This window comes from Vigna unguiculata, chromosome 3 (genome assembly GCF_037176805.1).
Source record: "Vigna unguiculata cultivar grain cowpea cultivar isolate G323 ecotype 2 chromosome 3, ASM3717680v1, whole genome shotgun sequence".
Classification (NCBI taxonomy): Eukaryota; Viridiplantae; Streptophyta; class Magnoliopsida; order Fabales; family Fabaceae; genus Vigna; species Vigna unguiculata.
In genome coordinates, this window is record NC_140794.1 from 867,305 (window position 1) to 886,294 (window position 18,990).

The 18,990-nt window shown below is 31.9% G+C and overlaps 2 protein-coding genes across 3 annotated transcripts; both read left to right on the plus strand.

The window, feature by feature from the left end:
- Positions 1 to 1,097: 1,097 nt before the first annotated feature.
- LOC114178040 (Class II aaRS and biotin synthetases superfamily protein) lies at positions 1,098 to 7,194 on the plus strand. The gene is made up of 7 exons (XM_028063716.2): positions 1,098 to 2,505; positions 3,234 to 3,413; positions 3,684 to 3,944; positions 4,178 to 4,312; positions 5,786 to 6,067; positions 6,471 to 6,611; positions 6,698 to 7,194. Exons 1-7 carry the CDS (start codon positions 1,189 to 1,191, stop codon positions 6,998 to 7,000), a joined length of 2,619 nt encoding a protein of 872 aa, XP_027919517.1. The 5' UTR covers positions 1,098 to 1,188; the 3' UTR covers positions 7,001 to 7,194.
- Positions 7,195 to 7,815: 621 nt separating this feature from the next.
- Positions 7,816 to 11,235, plus strand: LOC114178041 (ubiquitin-conjugating enzyme E2 variant 1B-like). Of its 2 annotated transcripts, XM_028063718.2 has the most exons (6): positions 7,816 to 7,994; positions 9,337 to 9,476; positions 10,072 to 10,197; positions 10,269 to 10,395; positions 10,789 to 10,852; positions 11,074 to 11,235. In XM_028063718.2, the coding sequence occupies exons 1-5, from the start codon at positions 7,967 to 7,969 to the stop codon at positions 10,845 to 10,847; spliced, it is 480 nt and encodes a 159-aa protein (XP_027919519.1). In that variant the 5' UTR covers positions 7,816 to 7,966; the 3' UTR covers positions 10,848 to 10,852; positions 11,074 to 11,235. The 2 variants fall into 2 exon arrangements, with proteins under 2 accessions (XP_027919519.1, XP_027919518.1); XM_028063717.2 differs by lacking the exon at positions 11,074 to 11,235 and having other exon boundaries at positions 10,789 to 10,999.
- Positions 11,236 to 18,990: the final 7,755 nt, after the last annotated feature.

Here is an 18,990-nt window from a genome sequence, read left to right on the forward strand (position 1 = left end):
TGTCCATACACTTTCTTAAACTATACAAATACAAATACAAATATCATTGACGCGTAACTAGGATTTGTTTGAGGCGTCACTAGGATTAGCCATCAATTATAATATCATTGAGATTTTTATAAAAATCAAGATACCAATGAATCATGAACATGTTTATATAATAAATCAAGATACAATTTTCGATTCAAAACTATGAACTTCTATTTATATGAAATTTTCGATATAAGCACCTTATTATTTTTATCTAATATGAAATTTGAAAATAACTTTACTAATAACATTTTAATGATTTTATGCTTGACATGCTTCTTATTTTCAACGCAGTAGCTAGAGGAGAAATTATTTTTATAAGGGCAGCGCTTTTATATTTTTTGTTTTGTTTTGATACGTTCATACGATCAGGTTGAGTTATTCATACCTAAAGATCAACCTTGTTTCTTTGGTGAGCTTAGTCATAATATTGTGTTTATGTATCAAGTTCGACAAATTAGTTATGGAAATAAGTTTCCAAACATATATAAGATTAATTTGACTCATTCTTAAACTTAATATAATAGGTACAATTTGATTAGATATAGCCTCTAGGTAGGAAAAAGGAAATAACTACATTGAATACGATGTTAGAAAGAGAAAACAAAATTGGATAATTATCTATAACTCAGTTATTAGTACGATATTTTAAAATTCAAAGATATTAATCACATCATTAATTCTTTAACACAAACAGTTTCGATTCAAACCATACTAGTTACCTGTGCAACATTTTTTGGATACCATTTCTATATCTTGTTTTTAACAATTTCACGACTTGAAAAAGAATTTAGGAGTTGGAAAAAAAATCCAATCCGTTCATCTTGATTTGTTGAATGCCACGTGTTGAATTGCAATGGAAAATTGATTTAGACACACTACCTTTTTACAAGTAAGATTAGATCCACTTATATTGAAACATGTTGGATAAGATGCATCATAGACTACTACGAAACTTACTTACTAGTGCTCTTTGTTATTTGTATTGGTAATATTGTTTTAAAAATTCAACTAACTAAATTGATTATTTCTTACGCAGAGTTATAACGTTTTTTTTTTCTTGTTTTAACGGTTGGGGAGAAAACCCTGCACCCTGAACTTAACCCAACTTAAACCCTCGCGTCACTCATTTCTCACTCCTCAAACACTCACAAAGCCATGGCTGAAGCTTCTGTCACGCTAGGCGGCAAGGCTTCTTCTCTCTCCTCCTCCGCCGTCTGCGCCGTCGCCACAGCTCTCTCTCAAGTGCGGATCGACTCAACTGCACTCGATAGACTCTCCTCCTCCAACTCCTCCAAGAAGGCCACCACCGCCACAACGACGTCGTCTTCGTCTAATTGCAGCATCACTGTCCCCGATTTCCTAACCCTAGAGGAATCCCGAGCCTTTCTTCTCGTCCTCCTCAACAGCCTCATCATTTCCAACGCTTCCTCTCGGATTCCCCTCGTCCTCGCCGAAACCCTCAATTCCAACCCTAGTACTTTCCGATTCGATGACGCTGACCTCGTCACGGAAGATGAACTCACATGCTCCACGCTGCTCGGGATTTCCGCCATTCTCGACCACCATTCCGCCGCGCTGTCCGCGTTCGCTGATGTGGCAGCCGCGTTCTCCTGCGAGGCCTTGAAGGCTGACGTGGCAGCCTTCAATTTGATGGATTCTGGCGATGGGCATAATTCCAAGGAGGAGGTTGGCGTTGCCGCGGACGTGAGGGTTCTGCTCAATGGATCCAAGTCGGTTGGTAAGGAGAAGGTTCGATCCGTCGCGAGGGTTCCCAAGGTTCACGGGAGTGTGAGGGAGCATGCTAAGGCCGTGCACTCGAGGATGCGTGTTGAGTTGAATTCGGGGGTTAAGAGCGCGATTGGGAGTGAGGAAGCTGTGTGCACCGTTCTGCTGCCGTTGGCGGCAGCATTGCGTGAACTTGGCGAGTGTAGTTTGGCACGGGTAAAGAGTAATTTGGAGGGTATTGGTGGTGATGATTTGAAATTGGGTGTTGGGGAAATTTTTGGGAAAGAATGCCCCGTTGGGGATGGTTTAAGCAGTGGTTTTAACAAGGCTGTTAACTTGTTTTTGGGAAAGGAGTATGGTAAGTTTGCACACGAGGTCTTTGTGTTGTCGGGCTTGGTGTGGAAAGTTGTGGCATGGGAAGTTGTGACGGCGGTTGCGGTGCTAGAGGCTGCTGAATTGAATGAGGTGATAAAAGGTGCTAAGGAAAATGGTGAGAATCTGAAAGTAGAGGAGAACTCGAAAGCAGAGAAGAAGAAGAAGAAAGTTGTTTTGGGGAAAGGGACTAGCTCGATTTTGGCATTGTTCAAGGAGAGGTTACAGAGTCGTGGAAAGTTAGCTTTGGGGACTTGGGTGGCAGATTTTCTATCATTTTTGGATTTGGCCAAACCCGAGTTTAACGAATTTTTATTGAAAGTTAAGGATGTTGTGGAGAGCAATGAAAGCAGAAGATTGCCGAAGATTCCCAAGGTAATATCTCTTATGTTTAGCTGCCTGTTTGATTATATTAACTTTGTGTTTATTGGGTGTGTTATAGTCTGCTTAGGTTTTCCACTCCGTTGTGTTGTGGCCCGGGAAAAAATATATCTCTGAGCACTTTATTGGTTAAATTTAATTGAATATAAGCCAAGTAATCTAGTAACCGACTTGCTGAAATTTTGGTATTGAAATGTATTTGAAATTGTGTACTCATTGACAATTTTCAAGGAAATAGCTTAATTGTATCTGATGGACAGAGAACAATGACATACATGTGCATGATGTTCTTTTATTGCTAGTGACATTTTAACAATAGAATAGTCAATTAGAATTTTTAAATAGCAGTATATGCTCTGGGTTGACCAGGTGGGGACAGGTATGGGATGTGTATGCTTGTGAGAAGAAGTGGAAATATCTAGGTAATAATGCAGCTGTAATTTGATAGTGATTTTCGTTAGCCATAATTCACTCTGATACAGACATTAGAATGATAGTCTTCATTGTCGAGCTCATACTTTATGTCATTTTGATCAAGACCTTCCTTTGAATCATACATAATCGTATTTTTACAACTTGTACTGCTGAACTAATATTCCTTCTTTTGGCTGTAGTTTGTGCATGCTGTCTATAGATAATGGAATTGTTTAACGGTTGTATGTTTCTGAGTGGGATATGTTTATTGGTAATCTTACCTTTATTTTCACAATATAATTTATCAGGGGACTCGTGATTTTGCTAAAGAACAAATGACAATTAGAAAGAAAGCTTTTTCAATAATAGAGGAAGTTTTTGAGAGGCATGGCGCCACTGCCTTAGATACTCCTGTTTTTGAATTGCGAGAAACTCTCATGGGAAAATACGGAGAAGACTCAAAGTTGATTTATGATCTTGCTGACCAGGTAAATATGCTTATTGCTTGTTATGACAAAGCCTTCTCTTATCTCTGGGCAATGGTACTATGAGGATAAGCTTACAGAGTTCAAAATTCTGAGAGCAGTGAATATGTTTCCATATAGAGTTTTTCTTCGTTCAATTTCCAGTGCTGAATACAGACTTGTTTTTAGCTACCACTGTTAGGATCCTAAGCCAGAGCGGTAGCCCCTTTCTGCCTAAATTCATAAGAGTTTTATTTCAACTTCTTCCTAATTTATAATCAACTTGTTTGACAGGGTGGGGAACTTCTTTCTTTGAGGTACGACTTGACAGTTCCATTTGCTAGGTTTGTGGCTATGAATGGTCTGACATCTTTCAAAAGGTACCAAATAGCTAAGGTTTACAGAAGGGATAACCCATCCAAGGGAAGATACCGTGAATTTTATCAATGCGACTTTGATATTGCTGGTACTCCACCTGAGAAAATGGGCCCAGACTTTGAGGTCGTTAGGATTTTGACTGAACTACTTGATGAGCTGAACATTGGGGAATATGAGGTAGATTTTTATAATATTCATTCTTTAAAACTATTGTTTCTGTGAAATCTTAGTACCGACTATTGAGTTCATAAATTTAAGTTGGCATCAATCATCATTTATTATTTCATGTTCCATCACATTATCCATAGTTATGCCATTGTGATTTTCCTACTTATTGGTTAAAAATATATTTAATACCGTGCTCGGAATGAGTGTTTATGTTTGACCTTTTTCTTGACTCTTTTTCTCAGATAAAGTTGAATCATAGAAAGTTACTGGATGGCATGATGCAAATATGTGGTGTTCCTCCTGAAAAGTTTAGGACAATATGTTCAAGCATTGACAAGTTGGACAAGCAGTCTTTTCAACAGATAAAAAAAGAAATGGTAAGCACAAATGCTGTTTGTGTCTATTTCCTTTATAATTTTATTTATAGGATGATTAGTTAAAGTTTTTGTCTTATATCTTCTATTGCACATTTTGAATGATATAGGCTTTGTTTATTCGATATTACTTTTTAAAATACTTCATATTACTGCTTTATTTATGGGTAGTAGCAGTTTTTGTTTAGGGATTCTTGGTACCTTCAGATTTTGATTTGGGTAAATCTCGTATGATTTGGTGAGGAGGCAAACAAACTGTCATTGTCTTTTTCTGTTGTGGTTTCTACGTCCCTGAGCTGTCTGGATTGTTTGAAAAATGTTTATTTTCCACATTCATTCATTTCCTATTTGGAAGTTACTGATAGCAAGATCTGATGTATTGAATTTGAGAAGGTTGGAGTTCAGAAAGTTACTGAGTTATTATATTGAGCATTTATCTTCAGAACTGCTAATATTAATTTCTGCATTTGTTACCATATAGGTTATTCCTTTAAAATAAGAGCTTTGAAAATAAAGTACAAGTTTTTTGGTAATGTTCATTTCTTTTAGGTTAAGCTCATTTTGAACAGAAAGTTGTTTTTTTTTTAATTATTTTAAAATCAATTGCATCACGTAGTGGAATAATATATTGATAAAAATAAAGAAGTTATGTAAAATTAATATAATTAGCACAATTTTTATTTAAATTATAACAAAAATACATAAATTTATATGTATATATATATATATATTAAAAACGGCAATAAATATTTTAATTCATGAAAAGTAATTTTTCTGTTGATTTACTAACATATTATAATAATAATTAAATGAATTTAAACATTAATTATAGAAAATAAATATATAAAAACTTCTATATTATTTTTATAACATTTTGTAAGATAATAAATATTTTATGCTAATATAATTCAGTAATATAAGTATATATTAAAAGTAATTAATATATTTTGAGTTTATAAAATAATTAATTTTATAAAAATAATGATCTCACTGTTAGCAAACATGATTTAAATAAATTAGAATGTGAAAATTATTTAATGAGGAAGCTGAGGAATGAAACACCTGAAATGGTAAATAAGTAGAAAATAAAGGTAATTTTGATCAGGAAACTGATTATTTTTTTGCATAAGCTGCAATAAGCTCCCCTTAAAACCTACTTTTTTAAATTTTGTTCGATGAAAGTAAGTTGTGTATTTAATACTTATTTTAAAAAAAATATGTTGTTTGTGTTTGTAATTTGCAGTTTCCCATAAAACCAAAAAGAAATTTTGTTTCTTGATTTATATATCTATAGAAGTATACAGGTATCATCCATTCACTGGCTTAGGTCATTGAGATTTGTCGTACTTTTAGGTATAATGCAGGTTAAAGTTTACAGTATTCCATATTAACTGTTGGTATCCGGAAGTTGATTTTGTAATTTAACGTCATGGTTATGTTATTATGTTAATCTGTTTTCTTACTGTGATGCTACAGGTGGAAGAAAAGGGATTAACTGCTGAGACAGCTGACAGGATTGAAACTTTTGTTAAGGAAAAAGGATCTCCTTTAGCATTATTATCTAAATTTATACAAGAGGGTAGTGATTTCTCAAAACACGAAGGAGCTTCTGAAGCATTGAAGGAACTGGAAATTTTATTTATAGCTCTGGAAAAATCAAAACGGATTGATAAGGTGGTTTTTGACTTGAGTCTTGCCAGAGGTCTGGATTATTATACTGGAGTTATATTTGAAGCTGTTTTTAAAGGAGGCACTCAGGTATTTTTTATGTCATTTTATCTTCTTTCCATTCTAAAATGTTTCTTCTTTCTTGTCTTTGTGATCCTTTAAAGGGCACAGCATATTATTTTGAATGCTCAATTGAAACACAGGATGAAACATTTTTTTTTCCTATGTTAAACAAAAGAAAAAGCTTGCATAATATGAAATGGCGTTTAAATTTGAAAGAGTTGATTTATATGAAATATGTTAATTTTGATCCTCAAGTTAATCCAAGTTATATCAGACTGCATGTGGCTTTTTGATTTGTTAGGATGAGAAATTACCTCTATAGTTCTATGGTTGTCATATTTATGCAATTACTCTGTGCCTGTGTTCCATTCACATTGTTTTGTTGGGATTTTAAACTTCTATTCGGTAATGGAAATGTGGTTTTAAGCAGGTTGGTTCAATTGCTGCTGGTGGGCGATACGATAACCTTATAGGGATGTTTGGTTCAAAAACAGTTCCGGCAGTTGGTGTGAGTCTGGGAATTGAGAGAGTGTTTGCCATAATGGAGCAACAACAAAAGGATCAGAATCAGGTGATAAAAAATGTTTGATAAGTGATGAGTAACTTGTTTAGATGCTTATGTTTAAACAATTAAATATTTGGTGTGGTTTGTGTTAGTTGGCTCGGCCAACGAAGACAGAAGTTCTAGTGAGCGTATTGGGGAATGATTTAACACTTGCAGCAGAGCTAGCCGGAGAACTGTGGGATGCCGGGGTGAAAGCAGAATTCTTGGTCCATAAAAGAAGAACGAAGCATTTTGAATATGCAAAAGAATCAAGGATCCCTTGGATGGTACTTGTTTATGAGCAGGAAGTAAAAGAAGAAGGCGTGGTGCAATTGAAAGATCTGGAGGCCAATATTGATATTAAGACTCCTAGAACTGGATTTGTGGAGGAACTTCGTAAACGCTTATACCCTTAAGGCTTAACTTTGTAGTTCAGATTTCATTTTATCATCAATACTGAGGGAGTGCAAGTTTTGACGACATTTTATTTCATGTTCATTTAAGGATATGTTAATTCAGGAAATGACATTTTTTTTTATAGAAAAGATATATATTAAGTTGCCAAGTGTTCAATTCAAACTTAAAATTAATTGATGGTACCTTCTTTTTCTATCGGGCTTGATTTTTACGTTTCTTTCTAAACCTACGTGGCCTTTTTTTTTCTTTTCTTATTCACTTTCTCTACATACATATCTGGATTAAAGTTCTCCTAAAGCAATTCACGTTGGCCATTTTCAACAATGCTAATGATATTCTAAAAATTTATCCAATGTGGTACAGTTTAACTATTGATTTAATTTTGTAGTTTACTATTGAAGATTGAAGCAAAGTATAGTTATTTAATGATTTTTTTTTTGTGTGTTTTCGATTCAAGTTTAAAAGGATTTATCCTTTTTTGTGTGTTTAAAAGGATAAGAAGAGATAAAAATTGTAGAGTCAAATAATTCTAATTATTTAAAAACAACTACGCAAAAATTATACATTTCTAATGCGATAAATATTGTATTGGTTAACAAAAAGTTGGAACATAATAAATAAAGTAGCATCTGCCAAATTAGTTTAAGGAGTTTGAAGTGGCAATTAACCTAAGTGTAGGTTAGGCTTGGTGCACTAAGTATTACTATATTAATATATTAATTGTTAGCATTAGTTAATTAATTATAGATACAGTAGTACAGGCTCGTGTGTTGGTGTAACGGACTTCTACTTTTGCTTACAGCTGTTATACTTGAGTCTCAGTCATCTTCAATCAGGATCACATTCACGCCCTTTTTCTCTCTCTCTCTCTCTCTCTCTCTCTCTAACTTTGTAACTTTCTTCTCTATCCCCACAATTCTAAAACCCTACCCTCTTCTCTTCCAAATTCCAATTCATCTTCAACAATGGGTTCCGAACCATCCACTGTCGTCGGTCAGTACTCAATCTCTTACCATCCATCTTCATTTCCTGTTATTTCTTTTTCTTCCTCTTTCCTTTCTTTTTCCCCATTTTTTTGGAGGTTGTTTCTCTCTTCACGCTAATTATGAACGACTTTCTGCTTTTCTGAATATAATCTACACCTTCTGTTTGCACTCTATTTCTTTTATATACTTCCAAACGGGGTTCGTTGGTCTAGGAGTTCAGCTGCTGTATGTGCCCAATGATGATACAAATACTGTGTTTTGAGTTGTGATCGTGTTGAATGTGTATGTGCTATATCATTAACATAAACAAACAGGAAAACCTAAGAATTAGAAATAAAAAAACCTTTATTTTTTTTAAGGGTTGAGTTTTCTCTGTTTCTATTTATTACATAATACCTCCCTTTTTAGTGTTGTTGCTTGCTGAGATTGTACATAAAGTTCTTTGCTGCTCGGTTAACTTAGCTTGGAAACTTAGGTACCATGCTCTAGCATATTCTCCGAATATTTAATTGTATTGTGCTGCATTGTTGTCGTGTCTTCTACTGTGCCACTCACTTTTTGTCATCATTCCTTGACGTTATAAGGTTTCGGAATAACTTAAATACAAATATTGAAAGAATGGAAGTAAAATTAGGAAAACTTGTGGAGGGTAAGAGTGGTGATGTAATTCCCTATTAATTTCTCTAATTAAAATCCTCTCTACACGTAAACTATTATTATGATTGCAAACTTGCAAATACACTTATTCTGGGGACGTGGTGCCAAAATGGAGATTATGAAAAACGGTCTGGAACAGGAAATTATAGGAGGGATCTTGTTGTCTTCTAGGAAATTTCATGGGAATCTAGTGTCTAAAAATATTTCCTTAGTGGTTAATTGGTTGAAGTGTTTCTGTTTGGATCCTTATAATTGATGAGGAGTAAGATTATGAACTTTGTCAGAATGGGTCACACGACAATAGGGACATGTTACTAATAATTTAAAATTGGGGCACTTGTTTTTGAACTTAAACCAGGCAAGCTTGTTTACTTGCGGTCTACTACAATGCCAGCTTGATTTCTCGGGCTAAACTTTGCTACTAAACTTGACAGTATTTGGACCCACTCGTTCTCCTTTTATCAATTATAGTGGATGTGTGAACTGAGATGTTCAGAAGTGACAAACATATACTCCAGGCAACTTAATGTTAGTGAATTGATTTGCACGCTATCTCTTTTTTACGAACTTGTAAATATAATTTATCACCAATCATTGAATTGTGCTCATTTTTTATTACAACTGTTTTTTTTTCTTAGAATGTAGATTTATAGTTTTACTCCTGTGTTAAAATTTCTGGACTGTGTATGCAGTTCCTAGGAATTTCAGATTATTGGAAGAACTTGAGAGAGGTGAAAAGGGAATTGGAGATGGAACCGTTAGCTATGGAATGGATGATGCTGATGATATATACATGCAGTCATGGACCGGGACTATTATTGGCCCCCCTGGTGTAAGCTGTTCTGTTCTTTGGATCAACTCTGGTACACTTGATGCAATGAAAACCTCTTGGCAAAATTGCTGAACTTATTATTTTTCTAGAAATTTATTAACCTAAGGCAGTACGGCTCTCTATTTATGCTTTTCTAATTTTTGTGAAAATACATTTCATCATTGTTGTGTTAGCTAAGTTTGGTGTCTGTGTCTCATTTTGGAAGTGGTTATTTTTCAATCAGAATGGAGGGTGTATTGGTATCAGGGATTTGGTTTCTTAGAACATTGCTTTGGTAACTAAATGGTTATGGCCTTATGAGCAATAATTCCTTTGGACTGCCCTTTTTTATAGTACACCATGTAATTCAGAGCTAATATGGTTTAAAATATATAGGTTAATATATCGAAGTAATTAAATCCGTTTTCTATTTCCAAGATGCTTTTCTCTTAGCCACTGTTTAAATTGTATTTGTAACTACTAACATTGTTGAATTAACTATTAATTAATTCCATACAGAGGTTATGCGTACTGCCTTCTTGTTGCTATGTAGAACGTTTATCTGCCAAAACAAAATATTATTTTTGATGAATTGGCCATCTTGTTCTTTTACCAGACTGTTCATGAAGGGCGTATCTACCAGCTGAAATTATTTTGTGGGAAGGATTATCCTGAAAATCCACCATCTGTTAGATTTCAGACTAGGATTAACATGACTTGTGTCAACCACGAAACTGGAGTGGTAGGTATCATTTTCATTAAAGCTCCCTTTTTGTTGTGTGATTGAATTCGGTCTTATATCTGAATTTTCAGGTTGAGCCACATCTGTTTCCTATGCTTGCTAATTGGCAAAGAGAGTCTACAATGGAAGACATTTTGATGCAGTTGAAGAAAGAAATGACGTCTCCACAAAATCGGAAGCTAGCTCAGCCACCTGAAGGTGTGTCAATCTTATTTTTGATTGTTGTTACTAATTACCCTTTTTATAATTTTATCTTTGTTTTAATCACTGCTGTGTTTTTTCATTAAATTTAGTTTTTTCTGTAGTATGGAGAGATCTCTTACAAAGTTAGTTGGATTTTCATAGTTTCATATCAATAAGTAATTGGATATGAAATTTTAGTGATTGAATGTTGATTGTCATAGATTATTGAGAGTGTTTATCCTGTTGCTTGTATTGCTTTGGAAATGAGGTCATTGAAAACATGAAGATGTGACTTTCTGAGCCGAGATATGATTGTTGCAACTTGTACTCGGTTGTTAGAAGGTTTGCATTTGTCTTGTGAATCTTAAGAATTGTTTGTGGAAGCTGAATCATGTGTATGATTTTCAGGCAATGAAGATGGCAGGATTGACCAAAAGGGGCTGGTGCTGAGATGTTGTATCATGTAATTCAGGTGAGAATCAAAGAATAATAATGTATATAATTATATTCGATCGATAATCCCTTTTGTGGGTTAACACATTTATAAATGTAATTATGGACCACTTGCTTATGAACCCTGGAACAATTAAAAAGCGACCATCGTATCCTTGAAATTTTATTGTTACTGGTGTTGAAGCTGTCTTTACTGTGGATTCTAATTTGTGGAAGTGTGTTATGTATTCATTTGTGTAGGTGTGAGCCGTATGCGCACTTTGATCCTAATCTCGTGGGATAACATTCAATTTGTCATTGAATTGTTTTTCCAACTTCCAAGTACTTTTAATAAAAGTATGTTGGGAATTTATAAAATTTAATTCTACTTGTCAATAATTAATCCATTGATTTCTTAACCAATATCTCAGTTAGTTGTCTAATTTAAAAAATAATTAATCTAATTGAATATAATATAACTTGTTTGCATTTCTATTTATTCCACATCTTTTAATGTTCCAAACATACCTTCTTTTGGTGACTTATTTATCTAATTAGATAAAATTTAGACCAGAATAAGCACATTCAATTATCTAATTTCTCAGGATTCGGAACAGAATACCGTAAGCCCCTACTTAAGAAAGTTTTCTAGTCTTTCCCACTATGAAAATGCAAGAACTGTAGGTAATCCAATTTCCTGTGTTTGAAGCTAATAATAACCCTTAAACTGCAATAATTGTTGGCAATCCAACATTCTACATTTCCATATAGACCTTCAAATTCCTTGCACTACATTGTTGGAAATGATGTGGGAGTGGCTGAACTGACAATAGACAATCAAGTAGAAATTCAACCCATAAAATTATTTTATACATGGATCACATAATTATGATAAATGTCGTATGTCATAGCAATCATTATCATAAGAATTGAATTTAAAAGTGAACGCAAAAAAAAAATGTGGCAATAAGAAAAAGGGAAAACTTACTCCATTTGATAAAAAAAATATAAATAAAAAAACACTACTGTTGAAATTATGGAATTTTGCGGGAAAGAGCAAAAGGGTGAGTTTTACGAAATCCACTTACGTTGTTTCATCGACAATAATTCCAATTTAAAGAAGGGAAGACAGAGAGGACGGTATTTGCATCATGTTTGTCCAACAGTGAGGTTTGTAGACTAGTTGTGAAAATGACTTGGTGCATAGATTAAAAAAAATTGAAAATTCAAACATTATAGTACTTAAAATATTTAATGATTTGGCCTTGATTTACTTGAAGCTATGCAATGTGTACATGTGTTTTATTTCCTTCCACTATGTTGTTGGTCGAAGTATAAAATTTAGTAGATAAAATCATAGGTGGAAAATGGAAAAAAAGTTAATATACATGGCAACAGGTAAATAAGATTGATCATAGTGAGAGAGGGAAAAGGAATACATTATAATATGATCATTGATATATTGTATGAATGGTGATACGAATTGTGAAGATGGATACAAGGCATGATGAGATTCGGAAGAAGACATTTTTGTCAATTTTATTGAGCAAACATTATTCATAATAATGAGTGGCAGGGACATGTGAGAGTATACGAGTCATAATACGAATGTGGAGCTGTCTACAGCACTCATTTACAGAACAAAAAAGAAAAAAGAAAAGGAAAATTGTCCATCCATTCATTTTATATACCATTCTTCCTTTTAACAAGCACCAAGTAAAATGAATTCATTTTAATCTGATACTGGTTTTTTAGTCTCTAAAACCAACCATCCCTGTTCCTGTATTTTCTTTTCTTAACATACTGAAGTTTTACTTCATGGGGTTTGTTGTACATAACATAAACCTTTGTTGCATTAATAGAATAAACAGAGTGATATATGGAAATTTCACGTGGCTGTGGATACGCTGAATCCGAAGTTCTTATGTAGCTAGCAATAGCAGCATGGGTTGGTTTTCAATAATTTATGTGCATGTTTCCCATCGCATCCTTGAAGTTTGTGTGTGTGTGTGTGTATATTAGGGTAATGATACCATATGAGATGCAGACACAGATTCAATCAACGCTAAATTGGGCAATGCATATTTATTCATGCAAAGGTAATAAATTCATTATTATTGATTGATTGAGCATAATAAATCAGTGATGCAATAGCAAAACCTTATCCGTAGGGGCAAAATGAAATTGGCTTTTTGGTCGGAAGTTGAGCCAGAAAGCCTAATGTAGAGTTGTAGTGATGTGTTCTTGTGGAGGCACATCACAAGCCAAAGACAAAAATCCTCATAACTTCTCATGTAAAAAAAAAAATATTACATATCACAATACTTTGTCCCCTTCATTATTGAACTCTCGAAACGAGCTCAAATAACTTAGTTAGTAATAGAGTCGAACAGAAGGATAAGAGAGGTTGTGAATTCAACTTCCTTCGTTAATATTTGAGAGTTTTAAGATTGACTTGAAGGGTTGGAAAAAAGATGTGAGAGAGGTTGTGAATCCAGCTCTCCCGTTATAATAACAACTAACAATTATCGATAATAAAAGAAAAAATTATGGAATTCTTGAAGTGACTTTCCTTCTCTCTTTCAACGCTCTTTCGCTTTTCTTTTTTCCTTTGATGGAACACCCAATGCTCAAGCCTCAACAATCAGCTACTGCACCCACCAACCATTTGTGTTTGTGTTTGTGTGTGGTGAGAAACAAAGACCGAAACTTAAACCATACGTCGAATGTTTAAGCGTTTTATTAATATATTACTGCTCAATCATTGAAACCAACCATGATTATTTTCACCCTTCCTTTTTACTATTTCTGGGGGGAAAGAAAGAAAAAAAAAAAAAAGAGGTGTATTTAATGTGTCATGTTTCGTACAATGACTTGACCATGTATATGGAGATTGTGCTTAGACGTGTTTGAAGGATATCTGTTTCTATTTAGTCAATTATGGGACCTTGCTTCATACGTAGGCATCAATCAACTTCATCTTATTCAACTACAACCTTATATTAATTCAATATCAACTTCAATTATTTTGTTAATCTCAAAATGGAAAATTTTCTACTCACCTCAGTGTTTGGACCAAACTTTATCATGATTTCACGGATTCATATGGAAGTAAGACGTAAGATTTGCAATCCCAAAGCAAAATAATTGACTACTCATTAAGTTTGCAGAATTTATTATCTATATTTGCAAGTTAAGGTCATGAAATTTCAAACTATTTAATTACTTTAATTATGATTCACGAACTCAACCTTTGAAGGTTGACTTGATCGGCTAATAAAGAAAAAAATTGGAGACTGGTTTTGTGAGGAAGAGAAACGTGGAAAAAGCCTAAATTTCAGTGGAGAAATGAAATTACACTTTATGGCTGTAGAATTTGGTTACTGCAGATGAATGAAATTGTTCTATAATTAAACGAAAATGCACAAAAAAAAAAATCCCACTTTCAAATGTTGTTCATAAAAAGAAGTCTAGGCCATTAATTTAAGAGCTTTTATATTTTTTGTTCTTATGTGTGAGGAATAAATAAATTTTCTTATTGCCCGACAAGTTAAAAGAAGACAAAATAATTGAAGTTGTTTGGGTGCTTTGCTTCTCTTCTTTTCATGCTATATTTGATAGGTGGAAATTGGAATACCTAATCAAACTTTTCCATCAAACACAGGTTTCCCTCAAAAAATTCTTCATTATCTTTCTCTCTATGTTGTACATATATGTATAAATATACACAAAGCATAGGAAAATAATTCCCGAAAAAGAAAATCATGCAAATCAAAGTTTCACTCATATTATCTATTTTCATGCACGCAAACTATTTTCACTTTTTTATTTTATCTATTTTCTCACGAACAACTACAAAGAGAAAAAGAACCCTCTCCAAAATTAAAGTTTATTTCGGGTTGTCTAATGAAGGTGACATGTTGTTGTGTCTGTTTTACTATTTCCTCTTCTCTAATCCCTGTGATGGTAGGGTATACTCATGTTTGTGACTTTTTTTTTCATTCTAAATTGTGACACTAAAATACAAAACACAATAGAACTTTTAATTTATCTTAATTTCATCGACATATGCATCTTTCTATTCGTTGAATAACTTGACTAATGAATCAATGTTTTTTTCAGAAGCATATCACATGCTTGAAGACCAATTAAAAATGTTGAAACTTAGAATGGCGTGGTCTTTCTGCAGGTGTTTGAAATTTATTGTTATCCGTGGAAAATCGTAGTGATATGCATGAGGGTTTCTTGGTAGTGTAATCCATATCAATCAACTTCGTTTGGGTTGAATTGACTATTGAGGCTTTTTCTCGAACAGTTAGAGTGCAAGGAAGGTTCTCACTCTAGCGTATATTGGAGGGACGGAGAAATGTCTTTGTCGAATTGTAATAACTATTGTAATAGTGGGTTCTGGTAAGAATTTGTCACGCTTAAGTTGGATGCTTTTTTTTTGTAATAGTAGAAAATTTCATGTTTGTTTGTTTGGTGCGAATGATTATGTGCTTTTTGCCAACAATAGGATTAGCACAACTAACAACTATGCTTAGACACTAAACATTTTCTATTCACTTTCAGCTAATCTGTCCATAGAACTGCGTAAACATCAATCAATTCTAATACCTTACGCATTAATTGTAACACAAGTTTCAACTTCTTGTAATATTATCATATGTTTCTTTAAAAATAAAGGGAACATAAAATTAAATAAAATAAAAATAGCTTTTTATAACATAAATGTCTTTAACAAAACTAAAGGTGATTTAGCTTTTTTCTTTCTATATTAACCCATGTTTCTTACCCCTTTTAAAGAATGAATAATTAAAAAAATGAATTATTAAACATTTTTGTTTGATTGAATAAAAGCAAAAGAGAAAATGTCTAGAATAACATAAATATCCTTAAAAATATATGAAGTGATGATAATATGTTATAGAAGGAAACTTCATCTTCTTCTTTTTTCATGTATCTTTCGTCTCTTCTAAATTGAAACAAACGAGTCTTCATTTTACAAATTAATGTTTCTCTGTTTTGTTTTTGGTTCAATGGAATAAAAAAAGGATTTAAAGGAGTTTGAAGAAAAATATTAGGACAACCCTATTATAACATTTTTTTTGTTTGATTACAATGTTATTTTTTTAGTTTAAATATTATTTTTCACTCGATTTAAAAATACTATATTTTACTTAGTTCAAGAAAAATGAAAACGCGGGTTATATAGTGTTTTGATAGTAAAATATAAATAAAATAAAATAAATAAAGTAGAAATTAGAAGTGTATGAGAGACTAAAAGAGATAGATAAAAAGAAAATTGAATTGATAAAACGAAAATTACAAATTTTCAAAATTATTTCTCATGTCTTTTTTTTTTATATATATATATATAGTCTTATTTTTCATCTTGATTTATTCTAGACTCAACCAAATTGAGTGTAAACTTTATTTATTTATATTTATTACTGTTTTGTATTTATCTAATTATATTCAATTTTAAAGTCAATATATAAAAATATTTATTATTTTATAATGCCAAAGTACGTTTTTTATATTCACATACTTCATCAAGTGATTCTAATTAGGCTTGGCTGAGCATTGTAAATAAAAAAAAAATTGACATAAAATTAAAAAATGAAAATATAATAATGAAAATATTTATTATTTATATTTGATATCCTCTCGCGTTTATCCATTAAAAGATAAATCATTTTATCTTATTATAAATAAATATGTCAATAATATAATTATAATGTTATATATACTTGATTTGTCTAACCCATCTGAAATACAGAAATTGGAAGCAAAAGAAAAAAAAAATACCATTTTGTGATGATTAAAAGACGAAAGAAAAGTAAGAAAGACTTGAAATGAAATTAATGCAGAGAGGAACTAAAAAAACCTAATATGTGTAATGGTAAGAACTGAAAAAAGTGAGTGAAAAGGAAAATGAAAGATAGATTAAATCGAATAACGACATCTCCATCTACCTCAAATAATTTTGATGAACCACTTTTGATCACTCACGGGGCTTCTTGTGTTGTGTTGTGGCCCAACCTCACAAACATTTACAATTGCCAGCTAGCAAATGCAATGCCAAATTCAATTCTTTTACCAATATTATACATTCATAATTTCATTCACTTTTCTTTTCCAATCATTCACATCATGCATATAATTTTCTTCTTCTGTAATCTTGTATAACATGTTCTACTATCCCTATTTAAAATTATGTGAAAATTGTTTGAAGACTTGTCAAATTTACCAATAACTTTGAAAAACATATCAGGTATTTAGATATTCATAAATTTATGCTTAACTGAACAATAGAGAAAATTTTATATGAAATGTGAAATAAAACATTCTCTTCGGGCTAATTTATCATAATATAAATGCACAAGATACATTAATTACTTTTTTCTTCTTTTTCAACTTTATATGATTTTTTTCCTTCTCTTGTTTGAGACATTCGAAACTTGTGTTTGTATGTCTCCAACTATTTTTTTTTTCTCTCCATGCAAAAAATTATATTATTTTTAAATTACAGAACAAACTAGAAGCACGTATATAAAATTACATTCCTTTTTTCTTTTTTAATTAAGTTGACCTGAGATTTGATCGATTGGTAATCCACCTAATTAATAGAAGTATAATTAAATCATAATATATAAACTAAATGTGATTGTTCTAATATATCCAATAATAAAATTGAGATTCAAGACATTTTAAATTGATTGTTAAAGAGTCGGAACGATAATAATATTATAATCACTAGCGTATATACAAGTATATGTGTACGTATTGTTTAAATATACGTGATATTATATTAACAATTGATGATAATATAATGTTATTAAATTAATATATAACATAAAATTATATTTATTAAAAATAAAGTGAAATATATAAGAAAAGATAAGAGAATAATTGTTGATAAATAGAAGAAAAAAAGTTTATAAAAATAACGGTCAATTTTCAAGAATTTAATAAATAATTATATTTTAAAGGGTAACATTGATATTTTGAAATGTGGACATAAAAGAGGAAATCATCCTTATATATTGTTATAGATTCAAAGTGTACTTTTGTGAAATTTTATTGATTCACTTGTGTTTTTTTTTTCATAATTTTATTATTTGTATTTAAATGAGATAAAATATACTTAATTAAGGTTGTATTTAATTGATATAGAACATACTTTAGGTATTTTATGTGTGCATTTTGTAAAAATAATGGATAAAAATAAAAGTGGCAATGATAGAGAGATTCTATGATTGTTGTTTGTAGGTATAATAATTAGATCATGTTGAAGGCTCTGTGTTTTTCAGCCATGTATTTTGGTTTCCACAAGAAAATATACAGTGGGAATTTTGTTACCTAAAACTTATTTTTAAAGCTTAATAAAATAATTTTTGTTATGAATTAATGGTCGTCCATTGATTTATACAATTACTCATATGATTGATAATCATATTATTCATTACTCTTTATGATGTAATATTTTGTATTTACTATTTGATTTTATATCCTTTCTGGGTTACCATATTGTACCTATAAATAGGACTCATCTTGATATTGGTGATTTCTTTTCTAAACCCGATGGAAGCATTGATCACCTTATTGGTGATGGGAGTGTTAGAAAATAGTTTTATTTTATGATTAATTTTTAAGACAATGTTTTATATTTAATTCATGTTGCTTTTATATGTACAAATTTTTATGTTTTTATGAATAAAATCCTCTATTTTATTTTTTTTTTCTTTCTCTCCTCTTACAAAGTAATCTCTAATATTGATATTTATGTTTATATGAAGAATGAATATTGGCATTAACACCAATGATGAGGATCTGTGCCTTGCTGATAGTGCAACAACTCATACAATTCTCAAGAGTAATAAATTTTTCTCTACTTTGGTAATGCGAGAAGTCAATGTTAGTACTATTTCTGGTACTACAAATATAATTGAAGGCTCTGGAAGAGCTACAGTACTTCTGCCAAGAGGTACAAGATTGCATATTAAAAATGCATTTTATTCTCCTAAGTCCAATAGAAACTTATTAAGTTTCAAGGATATTCGTCTAAATGGATATCATATTGAGACAAATAATGAAGGAGATGTTGAATATCTTTATATCACTCAAATTGAGTCAAATAAAAAATGTGTATTGGAGAAATTATCAGCCTTCTCT